The sequence below is a fragment of the Arvicola amphibius genome, chromosome 8 (genome assembly GCF_903992535.2).
Source record: "Arvicola amphibius chromosome 8, mArvAmp1.2, whole genome shotgun sequence".
NCBI lineage: Eukaryota > Metazoa > Chordata > Mammalia > Rodentia > Cricetidae > Arvicola > Arvicola amphibius.
This window is the reverse complement of record NC_052054.1, coordinates 84,113,625-84,139,534: the sequence shown is the minus strand read 5'-3', so window position 1 is coordinate 84,139,534 and position 25,910 is coordinate 84,113,625. Positions and strand designations below refer to the sequence as shown.

At 42.6% G+C, this 25,910-nt stretch overlaps 1 protein-coding gene across 1 annotated transcript; it reads left to right on the top strand.

Annotated features, from left to right (window-relative positions):
* Positions 1-18,330: 18,330 nt before the first annotated feature.
* On the top strand, positions 18,331-18,740 carry LOC119821478 (40S ribosomal protein S25). Its single transcript, XM_038340527.1, has one exon. It carries the CDS (start codon positions 18,345-18,347, stop codon positions 18,720-18,722), a length of 378 nt encoding a protein of 125 aa, XP_038196455.1. The 5' UTR covers positions 18,331-18,344; the 3' UTR covers positions 18,723-18,740.
* The last annotated feature ends 7,170 nt before the right edge of the window (positions 18,741-25,910 follow it).

Here is a 25,910-nt window from a genome sequence, read left to right as displayed (position 1 = left end):
AGTAACTACAACTATCTAGTCTTCAACCCCACTGAAGACCTGAGAAGGGCGATAATATTACTTGAGCAAACAGGAAGTGCCATCAAGAAACTTCCAAAATGTGTAACAAATGACAGAGACAACTAGCTACCTGGGAAATCACCCAAAGTCTGATTTGCAATGTTAGGGCAACCAACTTTGGCTAAACCTAGTGTAACTAACAAACCGTTTTCAGAGGCAGGAAAATTTTCAAAACTGTTTTACCCTGTCTTGGCAAGTTTGACAGTCTTTTTTTACTTGTATCCTGCTTGTCCTATCTGGACACCATGCATTTTGTCAGTGGTCAAGGCATGGGCAGTTCCTTGCCCAAAGGCCAGTTTGGCCAAGACGTGTCTTTGGTGCTCAACATTCTCTCAGGAATAGATTGGTGCTGCCAGGAGCAATTATGTCTCATGCCAACAGAACCCTAATTTATTTAAATGCCATATTCTACAGTTCTTTGAAGTGGTTGAAGATTACATATCTAAGTGGAATACAATCTCTGTGTATCTAAAGAACCTGATTAGTCTAACTATAAGTAGGACAAACATGGATGACTATTGACCTATAATTCTTAATACCTATATAGCTTAAAGATTTCATATTATAATATTAAACAATCTTTAAACAACTGTATAGCAAATGAGAACAATGACCTCAAAATGTAAACAATGTATACGTATCTTGATCATAGGTAGAAATGTGTATTGTAATATGATAAATATATCCTAAAATTTATCAATATGCAAAATGTCTTAAGTAGAGGTAGAAGCATGCATGTATACAATATGACAAAATAACTTTGCCTAGGTGTAGAAATATTGTAAACAGAAATAGGAGCATAGTCAATATAATTTGAATTTGTATCAGTGTACAAGAATCTATACCAATGTAAAATGCCTATAAATAATAGCTCACAAATATTCACTCTATTACTCACTATTATTATTAATATGAGTAAGCTCACACGAATCTACCTATTATTCCATCCAATTTTCTTCCCCTTTTTTAGATATCCCTGAACCTACATAATTTTCACCCCAACCCCCACCCTATACCAGTTATAATCAACCCCTAATTGATGTCCCTAACCCTAAGGACAAACTTTACCATCTGCCTAATAAATGGTGAATGCAAATCATAAGATACTACTGCTTGCTTAAATTCTTTTAGAACCTTTAGGTTTCTATCTACATTTTTTTTTTTTTTTTTTTTTGGTTTTTTCGAGACAGGGTTTCCCTGTAGTTTCTAGAGCCTGTCCTGGAACTAGCTCTTGTAGACCAGGCTGGCCTTGAACTCAGAGATCCGCCTGCCTCTGCCTCCCGAGTGCTGGGATTAAAGGCGTGCGCCACCACCGCCCGGCCTCTATCTACATTTTTTGGATCCTTTTGGCCATTTAGATTTTGATGATTTTTCAGAGGTGATTACAGGGTAGGAAGCTAAAACCCTGGGTAAGTCATCTTTGATTCTGACAGGTACTGGCTGCTAGGCTTCCTTAGCCTCCTTATTCCCCAGGGAATGGTGAGTGCACTATCTGCCCATTCTGCAGCCCCACAATGCAGGACAATCAGATCAACAGCCCCATGATGCAGAACAATCATACATGATAGGAAGTCAAGTCAAAGCAGGAACTAAGTTTATTACTGTGAGTGTCAGCTTATATAGGTTAAGACATCATGTGATGTGGGGTACCTCCAGCCAATGAGAAATGACCAAGTCCTCCCTCTGGCTGGAGGGGCATCTACCTAGATTTTGCTGTGTCATTCCCCCCTTGGTGACTTAAGACTTCAAACTCAAGCCAGGATTTTCTCTGTACTACAGGCCTTGAGGTACAGGCCCTGAGATAATTTTGGCCCAACATTTCCCCCCTTTGTTTTATATCTACCCCCTACCCTGGCCACCAAGCCAGAATATCCCACTGGGGAGAGAGTACACGTCAGGGCCACCTCATTCAGAATTTCGGACTGGATGCCCTCAAACTGAGAGTTCATCTGTGGGGTGAGATGTATTGAGCCTATCATAACGTATTCAAAGGGCCATGAGTTGTACCTGTTGTATCTGTTTTGGAATGCTTGTTTCAGCCTTTGGAGAATGCATGGGTCAAATAAACCAGACAGATCAATAAACAAATAGATATTGGCCCAATTAGGGAAGACAAGAGTGTGGTAAGCCATGGGGACCAATCAAACCAGGTCTCATAGGTGGTCCTTGATTTAAATGAATCAATATTCTTTCTTAACTCATCTAGGGTTCTTGTAACTATCCCAGAATGGTCCTCATAGAAGCAACATTCGTCCCCAAGTGCCCTGCAAATTCTTCCCTGTTCCATAAACACCAAGTCCAAGCCTCTCCTATTTTGTAAGGTTACCCTTGCTAAGGAATTCAAAAACTTTTGTAAATAACATAATGCAGTCTCTGTCTTTTCTAATTATGTCCAACCCAGTCTGCTCACATCCCCAGGAAGAACAATAGTAATCAGGAGACCCCCCCCCCACATACACACATATGGTTTCTAATAGCGGAATCAGTCCAGTTGCTTCCTGGGCATACATAAAAGGGTGTCTGCAGGCGGGCATGTCTCCTAAGGACATGAGAACACTCAGGCTCATTAGGGTCAGAAGCCTGGGGTAGAGTGCACCCCTGAGAACCTCCCCATTCAGGTCTTCCTTCAATCCCCAGAATCCAGTCTCCCACGTCCCAGCTCCCACACACCAAATTGCAGAGGTCAAACATCAGGTCAGGCCACCACTTCCAGGGCGTCATCATCTGAGAAGTCTGGTTTAGGATCCCTCCAGTGCCAGCGTTCAACAAGACCCACGTCACCTTCTGTGGTTTGTGGGGGCTTGCTGTCTGGACCTTGCCCCCCCCCCACATGAGAAGAATTAACTTGATTACTGCCGGGAGGGCCATCTGAAATAGATAAACAGGTAGCACTTTCCTCAAGGGTCAATCTCCCTTGGGCAGTGGTCATTTTTCTTTTCTTGTGTTTGAATTGTCCACCATAATCTCTTTCTTTCCTTATTGGTCATCTTGGTCTTCCCCATTGTCCTGAGGAGATGGGAGAAATTTTAAGTTACGAGTGGGTAGCCATATAGGCATTTCCCCTCTGTTTGGGAAGACACATCCATATCCTCGGCCCTATGTCAACAAGGAATCTGGGGGGGGGGCTGGAGAAATGGCTCAGTGGTTAAGAGCATTGCCTACTCTTCCAAAGGTCCTGAGTTCAATTCCCAGCAACCACATGGTGGCTCACAACCATCTGTAATCAGGTCTGGTGCCCTGTTCTGGTCTTCAGGCAGAGAGAATATTGTATACATAATAAATAAATAAATATATTTTTTTTTAAAAAAAAAAAAAACAAGGAATCTGGGCCCCTTCCATTGGTTAGTGAGAAGATCCTTCCACCTAACCTTTAGGTAGGGCCTCATTGGTAGGGATCCCTAATGTTTCTGGAATCTATTTTGTTCATCTTATTTTTGAAAATTTTAAATATTGATAGTTAATAATACCTTTTGCATTTGTAGATAGGGGGAGACTTCTGCTTTTTGTTTTATAAGAACCTCTTTGAGATATTGGTCGTCTGACAATTGCTTGACCCTGCGGGTTGTATGGGATCCTGGTGATATGGAATATATTCCATGTCTGGAAGAATTCTTTTAATGTTTTACTTATAAAACAGGGGGTCATTGTCAGTCTTGACCTGTTGTGGTAGTCCGAACGTAGCAAAACATTGTAAGAAGTGGCTTTTGGCATGGGGTGCCTTTTTCCCTGAGTGGGCGGTAGCCCAGCATGCCTTTGAGTACATGTCTATGGTCACAAACATATATTTTAATTTGCCAAATGGTGGGTAATGTGTTATATCTGTTTGCCAGATGATATTGGGTCCTAACTCTGTTGGGTTCACTCCTGGGCCTTGTAAAGGGGGGTGTGGAAAAACTGTTGGCAAGTCTTACATGTATGAACAATTCCCTTTAATTCTGTTGTGGGGATCTGGGGGTATAGGTATTTGAGTCCTCTCCAGTTGACATGAGTTAACATTTTGAGTAGCATTTTGTATGGGCAGACTTGAGACTGATGGAGGAGAGTTATCTGTCTATGTTACTTTCATTGGTTAATTAATAAAGAAAACTGCCTTGGCCCTTTAAGAGAACAGAAAATTAGGTAGGCGGAGTAGACAGAACAGAATTCTGGGAAAGAGGGGGAGATGATTCAGGCAGTCTCCATAGTGAGTCGCCATGATTCTCCTCTCTAAGATGGACGCAGGTTAAGATCTCTCCTGGTAAGCCACACCTCGTGGTGCTACATGGATTACTAAATATGGGTTAAAGGAAGATGTGAGAATTAACCAATAAGAGGCTACAGATAATGGACCAGGCAGTGTTTTAAAAGAATACAGTTTCCGTGTAATTATTTCGGGTGTAAAGCTAGCCGGCTGCCGGGTGGCGGGACCCAGCCCCGCCGCTTCCTTCTACAGGCCCCTGAAGCTGCAGCATCTGCAGTACCATTCCCTTGGGAAATGAGGCCAGGGAGGTTTTGGTGTCCTCTGAGATGTTGTATATATGGTTTCTTTCCTACCTTCTAAGAGTGATCCAAGTTGTATCATCAAGGCAGAAATAGGATTTGCCACATCCACGGCTGCCTCGCCTGTGTGGCAAAATGCTTCTCAGGTGGTGGCCGTTTCAAAATGAGGAGCTTGTGCTTCCCAGAGCTTGGCCCCTGGCGGCTCCATGGCAGTCTGCTTGAGTTGTGGTGCCTGATGGGCCTCAACGACCCCGTTCACTTTGTTCCTGGCGATGGTTCTTTGCATTGGCTCTGCTATTTTCTTTCTCTGTCCTATTTTTCTCTTACAAAAAAATTAATCTGTTCAAGGAACCAGGAAACATTCCCAATGGCTCCTTGAATACGGAGGAACTGATGCGTCAATTCCCTCCCTTAATTCAGGCCATTAATATTATGATTTAGACTCCGGCTCACTCTCTGGGGGAACTTATGGATACCCTAGAACAGAAAGAGCTCATGATAAGAGAAGATGAGTAAATTATGAAGAAAAACGTATGGAGTGACATGAGTTATCATCTATGGAGAGGCTAGCCAGAATGAGAAACGCCTGGTGCATTTTAGATAGGAAAGAAAGGCAGGCTATTCTTGACAATATAAAGCCAGCCATTCAATATTGGAGCAAACCCTGGGGGTGGAGTCCTGAAGAATAGTGTTTGGGTTACCATGAGAACAGATATGATTTAGGGCCATGAGAAAGTTAGCAGTTGGTTAATGGTGTGAGACGAATTTCAAAGAAAAGCTCTGCCCACCTGGCCCTAACCACAAGACATGCTGAAAACAATCAATTGCCTGTAATCATTTTTTTTTCATGTAAGCTTTTGTGTTTGCCAACTTCCTTCTGTAATCTCATAAAAGTGATACTGAATTTTGGTAAATTTACAGCAGATTCAAAACTCATTAGAGTTGTGTCTGTCTGTCATTCGCCGAATCCCGGGTTCTCCTAGCCCTGTTCTCCCTCGGTCTTCGATCTCCAAGAGAGTCTGTACGCGGCAGGTGGCACCCGAACAGGGACTTGAAGGACAGGTAATCTTTTTCCTCCTTTCTTTTCTTTACAGAACCTAGGATCAGATCTTACCAGGGAGCTGCAGTCCCGCCGGTAAAGGCTGACCTGTTAAGTGTAAGTAATCTTGGCAACCATGGGGCTCACTGACTCAAAGCAGAAAAGAAAGCTTTACTCAGTATGTAAACATATAATGGCAAGTAGAGGACTGAAAGTATTGGAGCAGTCTTGGGGGATTTCTTTACAGACATGCTCCTTAAACAATTGGCATGGGAAAATGCCAATGCTCTATGCCAGGACCTTATAAGACCCATCAGAAAGACAGGAACCATACAGGACTACATTAAAGCCTGTACAGATGTCTCACCAGCAATAGTCCAGGGTATGGCCTATGCTGCAGCCATGAGAGGACAGAAATTCAGTGCCCATGTTAAGCAAACCTATGGAGGAGGTCAAAAGAACCCCTCAGCTCCCACTTGTTATAAATGTGGGGAATCAAGTCATGTACAAAAGAATTGCCCTGGGGAAAGGAAGGAGGGCAAAAGAGGCCCTCCCCCAGGTAATTGTCCAAGATATCAAAAAGGGAGACACTGGAAAAATAAATGTAAATCCAAATTCTATAAGGATGGAACGCTCTTAGATAAGAATAAAAAATTAAAATTAATATTAATATTAAAAAAATTCTAGGCAAATATAAAACAAAAAGTCTGAGATCATGGTCAGAGAAAAGTTAACAAAAACTTTTTTTAAAACAAGGAGCATTAGCGGCTAAGGACACTCTCCAATTGCCTCCTTTCTTTTCTGAGCTAAGTTCTTCACTGTGAGAACACTCAAGGTCTCTTCTGCTGGCCAGCAGTTTTCTGTCTTAACTCTTTCCTGTCCTAATACTGCTTATAAAAAGTGTTAAATTATACCAACCTGTAACTTTAAAAAACACTAATTTTAAAATAAATGTCAAAGATGCATTACATATTGTCAAAATTTTTTTAAAAAGGTTTCTAATAGAGGTTTTTATAATGTCTAAAAAACAGAAAAGGTGGAAGACTAAAATAATAATAATAATAATAATAATAATAATAATGGTTTGTCTAAAAATGTCTGACTTAACCAATAAAACAAAGATGAGAGAGAGCCAAACCTAAAAATTACAAAAGGTCACAAAAAGTATATAAAAAAATTATAAAAGACCAAAAGATGTTTACTGTACCTAAATGTTTAATGGGTAATTCTGGTTTTGTTTGCCTTGTTAAAGGGTCATGGTTATTTTTCTTTTAAAAAAAATTACATATGCTTGTTTTGTTAAAAATTAAGCTTTGGTAATTGTAAGCTTTGTACTTGTAATTTTTCTCTGAGCTCTGGTCATTAGATTTGGGTTCACAAAAATTTGGATGTCTTTTTGATATAAATAATGTTAAAACTGTTTTATGCTGTTCTTTATTGATATACAACAATGTCAGTTACCACCAAAAATAGCTGGGACTAGACTCCCAAAGAAAAAAACAGTTACAAAAAAAACACCAAGGCCAGATGATAATCACCAAAAGCACCAACTACAATAAAATAGGTTATAAAACATAGATTCTTATAAAATGTTCATATTGTTAATCTTTAGATTTTAGCCTCATTGTCTTTGCTAAAATCATTAATCTAAAGGTTCAATCTGACAAAAATATGGTGTATAATTCTGGTCTGTTAAAAATACCAATTAATAATCAGTCATCCTCAAAATACTGGTATAAATGCAAATAATTTAAAATAATAAAGTCTGTCTAATCAGAGATACCTGCACAGCCCTAAATACTTAAAAAAATCTATAGCCGGGCGGTGGTGGCGCACGCCTTTAATCCCAGCACTCGGGAGGCGGAGGCAGGCGGATCTCTGTGAGTTCGAGGCCAGCCTGGTCTACAAGAGCTAGGTCCAGGACAGGCTCTAAAAGAGCTGCAGAGAAACCCTGTCTCGAAAAACCAAAAAAAAAAAAAAAAAAAAAAACAAAACTATAGAAAATGGCATTCAAAATAAAGTTTTAAAAAGCTTATATCAAACAGAAACTCTAAGATCCTAACAATGACCCAAAGAAGACACCACGATGTCTCCACCTGGATAACAACGACACTGACCCCTGGGCAAGATGACCCCCAGCGCAACACCAGCTGCCAGGACCGGGTCCAAACTATGGACAAACAGCAGGACCTTGGAAAATTGATTACACCACTTTTGCCTAGACAAAATAACGTCAGTCTTTTCCGTGTCCCTCTTCCACGAAACCAATCACCTTATGTGTCTCATAAAGCCTGCTGTTCTGATCCTTCTGCCTCTGATGCTATGGAGACCTGGGTATGTCTATATTTGGGATGGTTTCTGTCATTGTTCTGTTTTGTCTGTACTTAAATATAATTTATTTATACTTCTAAGATCTCTGATTGTATTAATGGCTAGGCCATTAAGCTATTTAGGACAATGGATTCAAATAATTTCATTACCACACAAAAGATGACTATTAGAAGGGATAAGCTTAAGACATTAAATGATTTTCAAAAATTATTGGATGAGATAGATTAGACCTTATTTAAAAATTACCACTGGAAGCCGGGAGGTGGTGGCGCACGCCTTTAATCCCAGCACTCGGGAGGCAGAGGCAGGTGGATCTCTGTGAGTTCGAGGCCAGCCTGGTCTATAAGAGCTAGTTCCAGGACAGGCTCTAAAAAAGCTGCAGAGAAACCCTGTCTCGAAAAACCAAAAAAAAAAAAAAAAAAAAATTACCACTGGTGCTTTAAGTCCTTTATTTAATATCCTTCATGAAAGTCCTGATCCTAAATCAGCAAGGAGTTTTTCTATAGAAGCACTTGAGGCCTTAAAAATTATAAAAAAGGCCTTAGGTTCAGCCAAATTGAAACAAATAAATTATAATCAAAAATGGTCTTTGCTGATATTTTCTACTAAATATACACCAACTGCCTGTCTTTGGTAGGAGGGAATATTAGAATGGATACACTTACCCCATACTCAATCAAAGATGATAGCTGATTATCCTTTTATATGTTTTTTGTTAATAATTAAGGAAAGACAGAGATCTCGGGAACTGTTTGGAAAAGATGTTAGGGAAATAATAATGCCATACAATAAAATACAGATAGAACATTTAATTCAGAATAATGATGATTGGAGCTCTTCAAGGCTATATGGGGCAAATTTTATTCCATTACCCACGTCATCCCTTAATGGAATTTGCAAAAAATGTTGAATTGATTTTTCCGAGGCTCTGCTCTCCTAACCCATTATCAGAAGCTCTTACAGTTTTTACCGATGGTTCTTCCTCTGGAAGAACTATTGTCTTTGTAGAAGGACAGAAGCCACTAATGGAGGAAGGAGAAGAGACTTCTGTTCAACAAGCAGAAATTAAAACTTATTTTAGCCTTTAAAACTTTCCCTCAAAAGGTCCATTTATATTCAGACTCAAAATATGTTATTAATCTTTTTTCAGCTATAGAAACTGCTTTACTTTCTGGAAACTCTATCATTCTTCCATTGCTAAAAAGGTTACAAACTCTTATTCATCAAAGGTCTGAAAAATTCTTTATTGGTCATATAAGAAGACATACCAACCTGCCAGGACCTTTTGCTCATGGTAATGCTATGGCAGATTTATTAACAAGAACAGTTGTCTCCACAGTAGTGGAGACAGAAAGAAGTCATGCCTTACATCAGCAAAATGCCTTGGCTTTAAAGAGAATGTTTAACATCACAAGAGAACAAGCAAAACAGATTGTTAAGAATTGTTCTAATTGTCCTCAAACCTATCATCCCTTAAAATTAGGGGTTAATCCCAGGGGACTTAAAACTAATGTCCTCTGGCAAATGGATGTTACTCACATCCCATCTTTTGGGAATTTGAGCTATGTCACTATAGATACTTTCTCACATCTGATATTTGCCTCAGCAAGAACAGGAGAATTAATTCAGCTAACTTTTGATTTTTGATGATATTAATCCTGTCAGCTAACTGTTCATTATTAGTCTGTAAAGACTGTATCATTTCTAAAAGTGCCTGATTCTAGGCTCTGTTATCAAACCATTTTCTTAAGAATATAATATGAAACACAAACCGAGTCCACTATTCAATAAATGGATGTATCAGAAAAACCATAGAAGTCTTGCAGAATACCATCCATAGTATAAGCAAAAATGTTATTAAATTTCTGGATGGTAATATTGTCTGCCATTATATAACTTTCAAGTTTATTGATTTATTTATTAATCAAATAGTTACCTTTGTTGTAGGTGTAATAATCTTTATTGGCCAGTCGGTGTCGTGGTTGCAGCCGCATGGCCAAGAGATGCGACTGGTGGCTGCATGAACAATCCCATGCTGCTTTGGTTCTGCTCATTGGTGCCTGGTTAAATAATGACAAATATGCTTTGCTTGACAAATTAAGAGGAATTAAATCAGTTTCATATATGGAGCAAGGAGCCCAGAGCTTGTGGGCAGGAAACACAAACCAGAAGGTGCCAAAGCACTGCATGGCAGGGAAAGTGGCAGGGATGGGCTCCTTTTTCATCCCCTCCTCAATGTACTTTCCCTTCCATGCCACACTTTCTCTGACACTGCAACTAACTCTCATATTGTTTTCTCCTAAGCATTCTAGCCTCTGTAATTTCCTCTTGAGATCTAGAGCTGCCTGATTAATGGATGCCAAAGTCAAAGCTGCTGCACTTTCTTGTGACTCTGGGTCATGTGGTGAATATCTTCTGAAAGCCTCCTGTAGCCGCTCCAAGAATGAGGCTGGACTCTCATCTCATTCCTGCCTGACATCATAAAGCTTACTCAAATTTGCAGGCCGCCTTGCAGCTGCGTTGAGACCTGCCAACAGAGTCTGGGCGATAGACTAGGCGACTGCCCTTACCTGCTGCCATGTTGTGGTCCCCCTCAGGGCAAGTGAGAGGGAATGTAGCTTCTCTGAGAGTCTGGCTGGTAGTAGATGCTCCAGTGGGTCCAGGCTTCCACTTGGACCCAGTCCCCCTCTTCTGTAGTGGTCAGGGCTTGTAAGAGCTGCTGGCAATCATCCTAGAATGGCTGACGCATGGGAAGAACAGTCTCAAGGTTAATCGAGTGGCGAGAATTCACAGAGAAGGGGGCATTTTGGAACTTCCAGTTATAGAGATCACTGGTGACAAAGGGTCAATAATGAAAGGGTTGATTCCCATCTTTGTCAGAGGGCCCAGTGGCCCTCAAGGGGAGAACCACAGTGGAATCAGGAGCTCCCCCTCTTGTCTCCTAGTGCTTCTCACTGGTCCTCGTTCCTCCTCCTGCATGGGACCTGCAAGGGGCATAGGAGGCTCCTCTTGGGCAGCTGCTGGCAGTGACCCAGGGCTGGGGGGTGGGTATAAAGAGTGGAAGGGAAGATGTCTTCCTCTGTGTTTCCACCCTGCAAGACTGTGGGTGTGGGTGGGGCTGAGGGAGCAGAGGTGCCCCCGCCAGATGGATATTTCTTCTCTTCCGCCAGTATCTTGACCTGTTGGGGGAATGAAAGCCTTAACCCAAGAGAGAGGGTCTTCTATCAGACCTCTCCAGGTTACAATGGAAGATATCTGGTTTGGGTGTCCAGTTTGAGGTCTGAACACCATGTCCTCCATGACCCTGATTAGACAAGCATCAAAGGCTCCCTCTAGAGGCCATCTGACATTCAATGCGAGCCATTTTGTGCTGCAAAGAGTAATGAACTTTCCTTTGTGAATTTTGTCTATGCAAAAGTGGTGCTATATATCACCAATTCTCAGTGTCCTCCTGTTTGTCCACAGTCTGGGCTGGGTCCTGGCACCAGGTGATGCATTGGGGCATCTTACCCAGCGGTCAGTGTCATCATTATCCAGGTGGAGAAATCATGGTCTCCCATAATCTTCTTTGGAGACCTTGGGTTACTGCTAGGATCTGGAAGACTCTGTCTGATATAAACTTCTTAATCATCATTTTAAATGCCACATTCCACAGATCTCTGATGTGTTTTAGGGATGCCTAGGCATATCTGATTAGACAAACTTTATTTCTAGTTACTTGTTTTAAGCTTGACCTTAAAAACCTAATGATATCAGTACTTTATGGATGACTGACTATTAACTTGTATTTCTTAACAGTTTACAATGAGTTTGCAGCTTTCATAAGGCCAGGACTTCATGTCACATTTCTGTCAGGTTTAGCCTTTAAATTAATGATTTTGGATTGAAGCCAATAAAGAAACCAAATTAGCCATTCCGAGGGCAAAGCCAGAACAAGTTTGTATCATATTGCCATATATTAATGGAAGCACCACTAGTTCCTTTTAGTATATATGACTACGTTTATTCAAATGGCTTAAACTTAACAAAGTTAGGAAAGACAATGAGGCTAGACATAAATTTTTTTTAAATATTTATTTATTATGTATACAATATTCTGTCTGTGTGTATTCCTTCAGGCCAGAAGAGGGCACCAGACCCCATTACAGATGGTTGTGAGCCACCATGTGGTTGCTGGGAATTGAACTCAGGACCTTTGGAAGAGCAGGCAATGCTCTTAACCTCTGAGCCATCTCTCCAGCCCCCTAGACATAAATTTTAAAGCCTGGTTAGACCTTGAGTAAGGAGAGACATTTTTTAAACCATTGAATTTTAACTTTTTTTTCAATCTAAACATTAACAATATAAAACATTTGATAAGCGTAAATGTTCCATAACCTGTTTTATTTCGTTGTAGTTGATGCTTCTGGTGACTATCACCCGGCACTGGCATTGCTAAAACTGTTCAGGCCCATCCTTGTAACTGACTGTCTTTGGGACTCCATCTGCAGCTGTTCCCTGTGGTTCCTTTATCGCTTTCACCTGGGTGACTCTTGGATTACAAAGTTTAGCTGCCAGAGCAAGGTACATTCTTGTATATAAAAACATTGAGGCGCAGCTTTTATAAGAACTCTAGCAATATGGCAGTCCAAAATCCAAATGGAATCATGCCTTATAATTTCTTTAAAAATATCCATGTGTAGATTTTCAACAAAACAAGCATATATACTTTTCTCAAGAAGTAGACATAATTCTTTAACAGGACAAACAAAACGTTTTAAAACCAGAATTAACCTAATATGGTCAAATATTTAGCTTATTTTATGTTTTCTTTTCAAATTTAGTATTTGCAAGTATGAGAAACCGCAGCAAACATAGTTCACACCCTCTGGCGTTTCACAACCTTCCACAGACCTTCTATAATTTTCTTCAAGTCTGGCTCTCTCTCTGTCTTCGCTCCTCTGGTTTAGCCATACATAGACAATTTCCCTTTTTTCTTTCTCTGTCCTCATCTCCTTAGTCTCCTGCCTTTTCTCTCCGCCCTCAGTAAAAAAACTTCCATTAAAAACTTTCTTGTTCCTCAGTAGTTTAGCGCTCAGCCACAGAGTGTGCAGATCCCTCCCTCCTTCAAAAGCTTGCAACCCTCCAGGTACAGGGAGAGGAGTCCGGGGTGTGGGGAGTGAAGGAAGCTGCTCCGGTCCGCCTCCCTGCCAGGCGGCCACAGCATCCGCTGCCACCGTCCCATGGCCAGTCACGCCAAGGCAGTGGCTCTGCGTGTCTGCACAGCACCAGGCTCGCTGCACCCAGGTGGTGCGCTGTCACCGCCGGGGTCTGTGCGTCCCTGCGCCGGGCTCTGGCAGCTGGGTGCTTGGTGTCACCGCTGTAAGCAGTTGGGCCCTGCAGGCCCCCCTGCGCCGGCCTGGTCCGGGGCTGAGTCTGGGGCGGCTCCTGCCTGGGCTCCCGCTCCGCCCAGGCTGCGCTCCGTTGCAGCATCCATCCTCCTGCCGGCCTTACCTGCCCGCCCGCCGCCGCAGTCTCACGGGCCGGGTGGTCTGGTCCCATCGCTTGCCTTCTAAGGTGTGCTCTCAGCCGCAGTTAGGCGCCGCCCAGCTTCCTCTACCTACTCAGGGCTCCTGGTCGGGGCGGTCGGGGCGGTCGGGCGGGTGGGCGTCTCCCGCCGTCCCCGCCGGCTTCCTCTGCCCGGTTCCGGCGCTGCAGCTGCCCTCCGGCCGGTGCCGCCAGCCTCTCCCAGCCTCTCCCAGGCTCTCCACTCCCGACGCCTTCCTTCTGAAGAGGCATCGGTTGTGTTTCTCTCCCTTTTCCCACGTTTCTACGTTTCGGCTCTGTGGACATGGCGTCTCACCCGCCATGCCCATTTATTCTGACCCGCAAAGGATGACAAGTCTGTGGAACTGGCAGATTGTGAGCACGAGTGCTCACGTCCGGGAAGAGAGTTAAGAGAAAGTGGAGGAAATTGTCCCATAGCGTCAGTCGGTCAGAAACACGAATACAGATAAACACAAACATCACAAAAGACCAAGGACACAGAAGAAGAGTTCGCCCCAACAAGACGACAGAAAATGTTCTAAAAGCGAGGGACTGGCATTCTCAGGTAGGAGTGACCCTCCTGGCTTAATTACACCAAAACCGGCCCACTCCGTTCTCCATCAAACGGACCTTGGGAGAATCCTCCACAGGGAGATGGGATTTGAACCAACGATCTCCCTTCACAGGGAGGTGGAACTCAAACCCATGCTCTCCCTCCACAGGGTCCAGAACGGCTTCCGGGTCCTCGTGGGTCAGTTGGTCTCAGCAACCCGAGCGGGACTCTAACCATTTTGCCTCTGACCTAGATTGATCAATACTCTGCACGCTTTAGAAAACGAAAGTGCCAAAGACAGAGGCGGAAACAAAGACAAGCAAAGAGACTTACTGGTTGGTCAGAAACCCCTGGGACCAGGGTCTAGGGGTCATGGGGGGGTTCCAGATCAGGGAACCAGTGTTGTGCCCGCATCACAGGGAACCCCCAAGCAAGACCACCACATGTCAGGGACCATTTTCCTAAGGATAGATTTGTCAGGGACCATCATCCTTACAGGGATAGCAGAGGTCATTGCCCTAAGGATGTTTACGGAGAACCCACCCCTCATCCCAACTTCTTGAGGACATTCTGTTAACGGAACCCACCCCTTACTCCAATGCTAATGGATCACATCTGTTAACGGAACCCGCCCCTTACTCCAATGTTAATGAATCACATGCTTCGGCTTACACCAGGTGCTGGCTGATGACCTTCATTTACCTCGGCAGAGTTCCTGCCTACCCCTACTTCCACCCCATTCAAGGGTATATAAGCTGTAACTTTCACCCCAATAAATGGAGACCTTGACAATAGAATCTTGCTTGGTCTCCTTCCTCTGCTTCAGCCCATGTCTTGCAAGTTAGCGCCCCTTCAGAGGACCCTTCAGAGGACCCGCCAAGCGGGGGTTACAGTGGCGCCTGAACAGGGACCCTGAAGTACGGCCAACTAACAGGACGATGAGGTGCAGTCCTGGGACGAAGGAAAATAAGGTCCTGACCAGCTGTGATACTCGGACAGATCTGCAGGACGGAGGTAGGCGCAGGTTCGTTGTCGTCTATAGGACATGGGACAATCGCTTCCAAAGGAAGAGAAATTCGTAGAGGAATTTCAACAGTCACTTAGGGAGAGAGGAGTAAGAGTTAAAAAAAAGAGAGATTTAACTGAATTCTTTTGTTTTATAGATAAAAAAAATGCCCGGGTTAATTTTAACCAGCCCAGGAATTCACCCCCAGACTTGGGACAAGGTAGGGAAAGATCTAAGGCAGGGGAAAAAATCTTTGTAAAATGTTAAAAAAAAAAAAAAATGGAGACCCCATGCTGGAGGCTGTCCTCAGTTACTGGGCTCTTATTAGAGATGTAGCATAGAGAAAGAAATGGAGAAAAGCGGGACAAAAGTTAAATAGGGAGTAAAACTTTGTAAATAAGTTATAATGGGGATAAGGAAAAAGTATTCAGTTATATATGTTGGTAACTAAAGGGAGTAAGAATGGAGCAGGAACAATGGCAGAGTTATTGAGAATCAGTAAGCGTGATAGATGTAGAATTGCAACTGTTATTGCATGCTAAATGAGTAAAAAAGGTAAAGAAAAACTTTTTGTGAAGAGCCACGTGCACACAGTCAGCTAACCTAACTCACCTGTGGGTAAAAGACAAGCAGAAGCAAGAGTAAGTTTAGAGAGCAAATTTAACCTCACACAGTCTATAGAACAGAGGAGAGGATTCAAAAATTCTCCTAACTTTATGATTTACAAGTTAAAATAAAAAAGATAGTTAAAAATCCGCCCTCCAGAGCTCGGGAAGGCAGTCTAACTAATACTAACAGGCAAAGTGAGCCTGTGTCCTACCCCCTGCCGTGCGGCGCAGCTTCAGCTAAAGAAAAAAAGACAGGTTTAAATTAAGGTAGCCTCTGAGATAAGCAAGTTAAAATGCTTCTTTTCCATTTCACAATTTTGCTTCTTTGTCAAAAATCTGCTGTTTGTAGGCAGGTGAATTTGTATCCAAGGTGGATTGATTTCAGTACTGTGGCTCTGTGGTAAAGTTTAAAGTCAGAGATTGTAATGCATTCTGAAGTTCCTTGATTGTACAGGATTTTAAGATTGTTTAGGCTATCCTAAGTTTTTGTGAGTTCTGTGAGAAATGTTGCTATAATTTTTAATGGACATTTACGCTGAATCTGTAGATTGCTTTCAGTGAGATTGTCATTTTTGCTGTGTTTCTTCTACTTTCCCAAGAAAATAGGAGATCTTTTTATTTTCTAATGTCTTAAATTTTTTCTTAAAAGAGTTAAAGTTCTTATCATACAAGTTTTTCCATTTGTATGGCCCGCTCTTGGGTGGGAGTCAGTTATCTCAGCTTGTGGTCCTTTCCTGCTGCCAGGTGTTGCTTCAGGGTGGACTGCTGAGACTCAGGCCTCTTGTTTAATTTATCAAGGGCCAGAGTTATACTCTAACAAGTGGTAATGGTTAAAAATAAAAAACATTTACTCCTTCACAAGCAGAGATGACAGGATCCAAACTTCTGTCCTGCTTGCTTAGAGTTACTCCAAGATATTTTATGGTATTTATGGCTATTTAAAAGGATGATGTCTCATCCTAGGTGTAAAAGATACATTTGGGTTGTTTTCCGATTCTGACTATTATAAAGTAATTCTGCTATAAGCATAGCTGAGCACATGTCCTTTTGGTATGGTTAAACAACTTTTGTATTTAGGCCCAAAAGGGGTATTGCTGAGTTTCAAGGTAGATAGTTGCCTAATTTTAAAAAATAGCCATACTATGATCCAAAAGCGGCTGTGCTAGTTTGCACTTCCAGTAATAGAGTTTTTTCTTTATCCACATTTTCTTAAGCATAAATTGTTAGTAATAATTTTTGATCTTGGTCATTTTTACAAGGATAAGATGAAATCTCAGAGTTTTGATTTGCATTTCTCTGATGGCTAAAGGATGTTATGTTTGAGCATTTTTTAAGTGTCTCTCAGTCATTTTTAAGTTTGTCTGTTGAGTTTTCAGTTTATGTCTGTGATGTTCTTCTTTTCTTGGCGTGGGGTGTATCGTGGAGCCGGAGGAAGGGAGACCCAGGACGCGACCACGTGCGTGGGAGGATTATTTATTAGGGAAGGGGGTGCTCCACAGTGCGGGTCAAGGGAGGGAGGAACAAGAAAGAGAGGATAGAGAGAAAGAGAGAGAGAGAGAGCAAGAGAGAGAGAGGGAGAGAGAGAGAGGGCGCGTGTGCACACGCAAAAAGGGGGGCAGTGAGAAGAGAGAGAGAAAAGAGATTCAAGATGACTCCAAGAGACCAGAGGTCGCTGGGAGTGGGCGTGGAAAGGGGCGGGGACCAAAAGAATAACAGTCTGTAACAAATATTTTTATTGGATTAATTTTTTGATAACTAATTTCCTGAGTATTCATATATTTTTGAAATGGGTTTATGATAAATAAAAATCTTTTCCCATTCTATATGCTGATATTATGTTTGTTATACAAAAGTTTCTCAATTCAGGAGATATAATTTATTGTTTCTTCCAATGTTTGTGCCACTGAGGCTGTGTTTAAGATGTGGCAAAGTGTACTTCTAATTTTTTCTCTGTGAGGTTCAATGTAATTTTTATATGTTGAGGCCTTTGACTCATTTAAACTTGAGTTTTGTACATGGAGATAGATGTGGATCTATTTTTATTCTTCTACATGTCGATCATTAGTTAAAATGCTTCCTTTTTTCCATTTTCCTATCTGCTAGGCAGACTTACAACTTAAAAGGAGGATAGCTTACAAACTTTTAATTAGATATACAATGGTTAAAGCCCTAGTTATAATATTCTTATGAGAGATATTGAGCCAATAGGTGAAATTCTTACAAAAAACAATGAGCCAATTTCCAATAGAAAGATTAAAGAAGCTGCCTAACAGGTACTCAAACAGGTAAAGTGTACAATAATGTATAAGTACAGTATATTACAGCTAGGGCAAATGTGTGTATTAAGTGTAAAACTTACTCTACAACAGTTTTATGAAAAAGCAAAATGCTGCTTTTGGGTAAACCTTCCCAGTTTTGCCAGTTAAGATATTAAAGGCTTAAATTAGAGGCAGAAGCCGCACTTATAAGGGTAAAAAAAAGCTACCTCCCAGCAAGGCTTAGGATATTTTTTTTTTTCTTTTTTCTTTTTTTGGTTTTTCGAGACAGGGTTTCTCTGCAGCTTTTTTAGAGCCTGTCCTGGAACTAGCTCTTGTAGACCAGGCTGGCTTCGAACTCACAGAGATCCGCCTGCCTCTGCCTCCCGAGTGCTGGGATTAAAGGCGTGCGCCACCACCGCCCGGCAAGGCTTAGGATATTTTGATCCTGAAAAAATCCTTTATCGGCCACTCTCCGAGCTTCATCATGCCGCCCAAGGATGATAAGAAGAAGAAAGATGCCGGAAAGTCGGCCAAAAAAGACAAAGACCCAGTAAATAAGTCCGGTGGCAAGGCCAAAAAGAAGAAGTGGTCCAAAGGCAAAGTTCGGGACAAGCTCAACAATCTAGTCCTGTTTGACAAGGCTACATACGACAAACTCTGTAAGGAAGTTCCCAACTATAAACTTATTACTCCAGCCGTGGTCTCTGAGAGACTGAAGATTCGTGGTTCCTTGGCCAGGGCAGCCCTTCAGGAGCTCCTTAGTAAAGGGCTTATCAAGCTGGTTTCAAAGCACAGAGCCCAAGTAATTTACACCAGAAACACAAAGGGTGGAGATGCCCCAGCTGCTGGTGAAGATGCATGAACAGGTTCAATCAGCTGTACATTTAGAAAAATAAAACTTTATTAAATCAAAAAAAAATCCTTTATCTATTGACATTTGCCACTGATTATATGCCTTCAGGGCTCCTGTGGCAAGAGGAGCAGCCGCTTCTTTGGATACATGCGCCTGCTACCTCATCCAAGGTTTTGCCCTTCTATCCCTTTTTAGTGAAGCATACCATCTCTAAATTAATGGCACAAGAGACCCTTTACCCCATAAAAGGCAATGCCAAGACAATATTGGCCCATGCTCTCTTTGTGCTCAATTTCCTAACTTTGGACAATCAAGGGCAGTCCGCTGCGGACAGATTGTGACACCCTTCTACCCAATCTACTTATACACAAGCCCTATGGAAGGACCCCCTGTTGGGAGTCTGGGCTGGCCCTGACCCTGTGCTTATTTGGGGAAAAGGCCATGCATGTATTTATGATAACAAGGCTCCTTGAAAGCAACTTAAAAAGTTGCAAACAGATCCTGATGCGAACAGATCTGACATGATAACATCAAGCTGATCTTTACTAACGCAAGGTAAAAAAGCCCTTGCAATGCATTATAAGAAAAACCCGACCTATATATATTTGGGGTCAAGGATATGTTTGTGCCTTGTTTCACAGAAAGAAAATAAAGCTGGACCTGATGATGTCATAGCTGCGGACACCCCATGGAGGAGTTCGAGGAGAGACGAGTTGGAGGAAATCCTCATCCAGTCTTCCCTGCCCCCATGGAGAGAAGTGCCTGATAGCAGGACCTGCTATGCCACTCTACACATCCTGCCTCCAGAGATTCAGCTGAGATAATTGCCAAGGTGTGCTTCAGGTAGCTGAATCCAGCTCACCCCACCCAGGAATCCCACCTGCCCTGAAGCACAAACGCTGAGATGCTTCCAGACCTGAGACGCAGACACAGATGCCCTGCTGAGATGACCTGACCATTGTTGACTACAATTTTCTACAGTTTGAATTCTGTTTGCTTTGGAGCTAAGATGCAGACTAAACATCTGACTGTTTTAATCTTTGGGACACAAAATTCATTTTGATTAAAATCTTAACTCCTCTTCACTTAAGAAGGGGAAAGAGTGGGATTTTAACTGTTGCTCAGAGACTGGAACTGATGGTGTTTTGATATAACAATGTCTGTCATTGTACTCTTACTGGAATTGACCTAATGATATTTGTAACTGCTTTTAGATATTGGGAAAAGTTTGACACACCCTGTAAAAATGTTTGGGTTTAATGCATATGTTAAAAATTTTTAGATTTTGCCACATAAAACCCAGAGATATGTGTGCCTGTCCACGATAGGCATAGACACCAGCAAAAAGGGTGCGAGGCAAAGTACTGCAGGGAGAGGACCATGCATTCTGTCTCTCTACCCTTGTTACAGACTCCAAACCCTTTAGACCTTGGGATCCCTGAAAAAAAATTTTTGGCAAGCAGCACTCGTAATCTTATATTGGAGTAGGCACTTAGGAAGGAGTTTATACCATAGGTCAGACTAAAAGGTGAATACTGGGTTTGGAAGGTACCCTTTCTTCTTGTCCAGAGATGGAGTCATTGGTGTCCAAATTATATCTTTTATACCTTTTGTTTTAGAAGCTCCTCGCAGTCCTTTCATTAATATCCACGCAGAGGCCCAGTGACGGGAATATTGTGGAGCCCTCCCCTGAACAGCACATCATACAGAGGCCGTACAGGCCGGCTCAACATGGCATGATGTCAGGGGATGAGGATTGCCCTCCACATAGCCTAAGACAGGGACCCTGCAGTCAAAGACCTGCTTACTTTGGTCTTGCTAGATACCTTTTTGAGAAGCTTCGAGCATGAGCAACTGATGGCGGGACCGCCCCCAACCTAAGACAGGGCCCTGGGAACCCTATGCCGGGTAATGGGGAGAAAAACCTGGTCCCCACTCGACCTAAGACTAGAGCCCTCATCGCAGGCCATAATTAAGGGCCAAAATAAAAAAATATATAATTAAGACACCCCTCTGTTCCCAGGAGAGGATAGGAGACTCCACTCGAGAGAAGGGTCCTCCTTGCCCCAGTACCTTCTATAGGTCTGACAATGTGGTCAGATTCTGACCAGTGCTCTCCACTTATTAGCTGCCTTCCTTAATAAAAGGAAGGGGGATTTGTCAGGGACCATTTTCCTAAGGATAGATTTGTCAGGGACCATCATCTTTACAGGGATAGCGGAGGTCATTGCCCTAAGGATGTTTACGGAGAACCCACCCCTCATCCCAACTTCTTGAGGACATTCTGTTAACGGAACCCACCCCTTACTCCAATGCTAATGGATCACATCTGTTAACGGAACCCGCCCCTTACTCCAATGTTAATGAATCACATGCTTCGGCTTACACCAGGTGCTGGCTGATGACCTTCATTTACCTTGGCAGAGTTCCTGCCTACCCCTACCTCCACCCCATTCAAGGGTATATAAGCTGTAACTTTCACCCCAATAAATGGAGACCTTGACAATAGAATCTTGCTTGGTCTCCTTCCTCTGCTTCAGCCCATGTCTTGCAGGTTAGCTTCCCTTCAGAGAACCCTGAATAGCTGACCCTGTGGGTTACAACCACAGAACCTTTATCTGCTGCAAACACACTGCGGGGGAGGGGGTGATATTCAAGCTAGCTTGGACTGGTGGGGGAAAATGACCCCAAGCCCTCAGGATAAGGGAATTCTTTTTATTTTTTTATTTTTTTATTTTTTTTTTTTTTTGGTTTTTCGAGACAGGGTTTCTCTGTAGCTTTGGAGCCTGTCCTGGAACTAGCTCTTGTAGACCAGGCTGGTCTCGAACTCACAGAGATCCGCCTGCCTCTGCCTCCCGAGTGCTGGGATTAAAGGCGTGCGCCACCACCGCCCGGCTTTTTATTTTTTTTAAAGGTTTTTCTTTTTTTTTCTTTTTTTTTTTTTAAAGATTTATTTATTTATTATGTATACAACATTCCTTCCATGTATGTTTGTATGCTAGAAAAGGGCACCAGATCTCACTATAGATGGTTGTGAGCCACCATGTGGTTGCTGGGAATTGAACTCAGGACCTCTGGAAGAGCAGTCAGTGCTCTTAACCTCTGAGCCATCTCTCCAGCCCCTTAAAGGTTTTTCAAGACAGGGTTTCTCTGCATCTTTGGAGCCTGTTCTGGAACTGGCTCTTGTAGACCAGGCTAAGAGAATTTTAAAGGGAAAAACTGCAAGCAGGGTTGCACAAACCTTGGCATTTGGATTGGGTAAAAGTAGACAACTTTTGAATTTATTGGTATAGGGGAATTTCAAAACAGTGACTGTCAGCAGACAAGAATTTCAAAACAGCAGTTAATCAGACCCCTACAAGGACATTTGAAGCAAGCAGACGTTGTGTGGACACCCTGGTGACTCACTTTGACCAGGGCTGGCACAGTTTCTTGGGAACATTTATGATTTTTACTGGACTGCATTCATTTTCCTCCTAGTTAGATCCTGTCCAAAATGGAGTTTTCTCAAAATGGAGTTTGTTCTGCTCCTTCAACATCAACCACGGCTGAATATAAAATGAACTAAGCCACATGGTACAGATTTTTTTTAGTACTAATTGATGATTTTACCATAATTTTTATATTTACCCAGTAATTATAATTCATGAAGTGTTGTTTTTCTTCCAAGACTGTCGTTCTTTACATATGTGTGACTGGTCCACATAGGTATATTGTGGTGGCTTGAAAGAAAATGGTCCCCATAGGGGTGGCACTATTAGGAGGTGTGGCCTTGTTGGAGTAGGTATAGCATTCTTGAAGGAAGTATATCATTATGGAGGTGGGTTTTGAGGTCTCCTATGCTCAAGCTTCATCCAATAATACAGTTCACTTCCTGTTGCTAATAGATCAAGAAGTGGAACTCTCAGCTCCTTCTCCAGCACCATTTCTGCCTGCACACTGCCATGTTGATAGTGGATTGAACCACTGAAACCGTAAGTGAACCACCCTAATTGAATGTTTTCCTTTATAAGAGTTGCTGTGGTCACGGTGTCTCTTCATAGCAATAGACATATATTTGTTCAAGATGTATGTGATGGGGTTGGTCATCATGCTGGTACTTGTATGTGGCATATCTGCATGTGGATGGGCCTGCCTAGAGACAGATAGAGGAGTGTTTTCTTGGTTCCTAAGACCTATGGGAATATGTGTCAGCCAGTTATTCGGGCTTGAAAAAAAACTGGGAATGTTTTTGTTTTTAAAAACCAAATCCATATGATTTCAGGTGACATGACCCATATCTGGTTAACTATAATATGGGGTGGAAGTAGATTGAAAACTGGCATCAAAAAGTAATCCCAGACTGGGTGGCAGTGACAAACACCTTTAATCCTTGCACTCAGGAGGAAAAGCAGGCAGATCTCTGTGAGTTCAAGGCCAGCCCTGTAGTAAGGAAGTAGGCTGCTAGTTAGTTCCCAGCTGCTTAGCCCCAAAATAATTACACAGAAACTGTGTTAATTAAAACATTTATTGACCTATTAGCTCTAACTTCTTATTGGCTAACTCTTACACATTAATTTAACCCATTTCTATTAATCTGTGTATTGCCATGTGGCTGTGGCTTCCCGGCTAAAGTTCCAGCGTCTGTCTCCAGCAGGGCTATATGGCTTCTCTTGACTCCACCTCCTTTCTCCCAGGATTGATCTTAGTTTTCCCCACCTACCTCTGTTCCCCTATAGCTCTGCTATAGGCCCAAAGCAGTTCTTTTATTTATCAATGGTAATCACAGCATACAGAGGGAAATCCCACATTACCATAGTTAGGTATTCTTCAAATCCTTCAGAGACCTTCAGAATATGGCATTTAAAATGTTTAAGAATTTAGGACTTTTTATGACAGTGAGATACATCTGCTCCTGGAAGCACCATTTACTTCAAGAGGAAGATGGACATCAAAGAGACTCCTTATGGAGTTGGTTAGCCATTTGGGCAAGAAACTGGTCTTGCTTGGACTGCTTAACGAACTGGATGTGCATAACCCACAGAGAAATGACTGCTGAACTTTGCTAAAGGTGAGACTGTACTTTGGGGTTCCTGCATCATGAAAGGGTCTGTGAGGCATTCCTGGCTTAGGATACAGAAAAAAGTGACTGACAAACTGCCAGTATAGGCAGAACTGTCTTTGAAATTTCCTGCTTCGTGGAAAAGTCTTCTGGATACTATGGGCCTGTAGGCTGAAGATGGATGCCCCAATGGTATAGATGAACTTTGGGTGACTGTCCAGGTAGTGAGATGTCTCTGTCAATTCTAGAGTTTTGGAAGTTGCTTACAATGTACTTCCTGTTTACTTAGGTACTAGTAATAGTCATTCCTGGAGTCTTTGATTGAGTTGAAGAGAATTGATAGTTTATAGTTTTCCTTAGTTATGACAAAAGATAAAGTAGATATTAAAAATATTGTAACTATAATTTTTGCTTGATAACTGTTTTGTTATATGTAATTTTACTATGTTAAAGTTAAAACCTTCCTTTTTATTTAAACAGAAAAGGGGAGGTGATATGGGATTTCCCTCTGTATGCTGTGATTACCATTAGTGAATAAAGAAACTGCATTGTTTGTCAACCTGGAAACAACCTAAATGCCCCTTGACTGAAGAATGGATAAGGAAAATGTGATACATTTACACAATGGAATACTACAGAGTAGAAAAAAAAATCTTGAAATTTGCTGGCAAATGGATGGAGCTAGAAAACATTATTTTGAGTGAGGTAACCCAGACCCAGAAAGACAATTATCATATGTACTCACTCATAAGTGGTTTTTAAACATAAAGCAAAGAAAGCCAGCCTACAGACCACAATCCCAGAGAACCTAGACAATAATGAGGACCCTAAGAGAGACATACATGGATCTAATCTACATGGGAAGTAGAAAAAGACAAGATCTCCTGAGTAAATTGGATGCATGGGGAACATGGGAGAGGGTTGAAGTGGGAATGAGAGGCAGGGAGGGGAGCAGAGAAAAATGTAGAGCTCAATAAAATCAATAAAAAAAAAAAGCTGAGGGCTTAGTCAAGGACTTGGGCAGCTGGCAACTTCTGGGAGGAAGCTGCAATAGTTGCTAAGAATGCAGAACTGGGCTTTTTGGTGCCTTCCCTTTGTTCTGAGCCATGGGGCTTAGAGAGAAAGACGGAAATGGAGCTCTCACAATGGTGCAGGGTTGAACTGGAGAAAGTTGTGTTGAGTTGGAAGTCAGAGAACTTAAGCTGCTTTGCCCCCAGGTGCGAGGGGCTGGGGGAGCAGAAAGCAGGTGGAGCCCGGGACTCTACCAGCTGGCCTAGCCTCATTGCAAGAGCAGATCAGCAAGAAACCCTGTCTCAAAACAAAACAAAACCAAAAATAAAAATAAAAATTCTACAACAAAGTGGGGTCCCAGGGATTGAACTCAAGGTTGTCAGGCTTGGTGGCAAGTGCCCTTCCTTGCCGAGCAACTTGACTCTCCCCACGTGGGGTATGCAAATACCCTCAACAAAACCCCCCAAGGCTGAGGCTGACCTCTGGCCGCACTCTCGTGGTCCACAACGTTCAAGTTTATAACAAAAAGAAATGGAGGGTGAGTAGACAGGGTCGGAGGTAAAAGCCTAAGATTCACTGCACTGGGAAAGGGTAGGGTGACAGGGGGGTACTTCAGAGACAGTGACAAGTGTCTAGAAAGCAGACAGAATTCAGCTGGTGTCCAGCGAAGGGCACAGAAAGAGAAGAAAGTTCAGTTGTTATACTTTGACCTCCAAGGGCCGGCTAGCAGGGAGGGTGCAGACGATTGCATCAAGGGAGGGGCTCGGGGAGTTTAAATTCCCAGCATTTAAAACAGAAAAAAAGAGGGGAAAAAAAAAACAACAAAAACAAACAAACCCTGAACTTCTCAGCCAATTCCCTGGCTCTGGGACAACTAGCATTCCTTGTTCTCCAGAGGACTGAGAAATTCGCCCTCCTCCCGCAGGCTCCTACCCTGCCCTTTGTTCCTATGCCACCCTGGGGGATGCTATCACTTTTAAATGAGGTGCTTTGGGGCTGGAGATAGAGGACCCCTTGCTGGCTCCCGCCTTTCTGATAAAGGCTGCAGCTTTGACTCCAGTGCCTGATGTGAGAGGGGGCGATTGAGGATGATTGTGGTGGGGACCAATTGCCAAGAGTCCCTTTGAACCCAGCCGGGGAGCCTC

Bases quoted from the DNA above. Each gene is read 5' to 3' on its own strand.
- LOC119821478 (XM_038340527.1), top strand. From the start codon at position 18,345: ATGCCGCCCAAGGATGATAAGAAGAAGAAAGATGCCGGAAAGTCGGCC.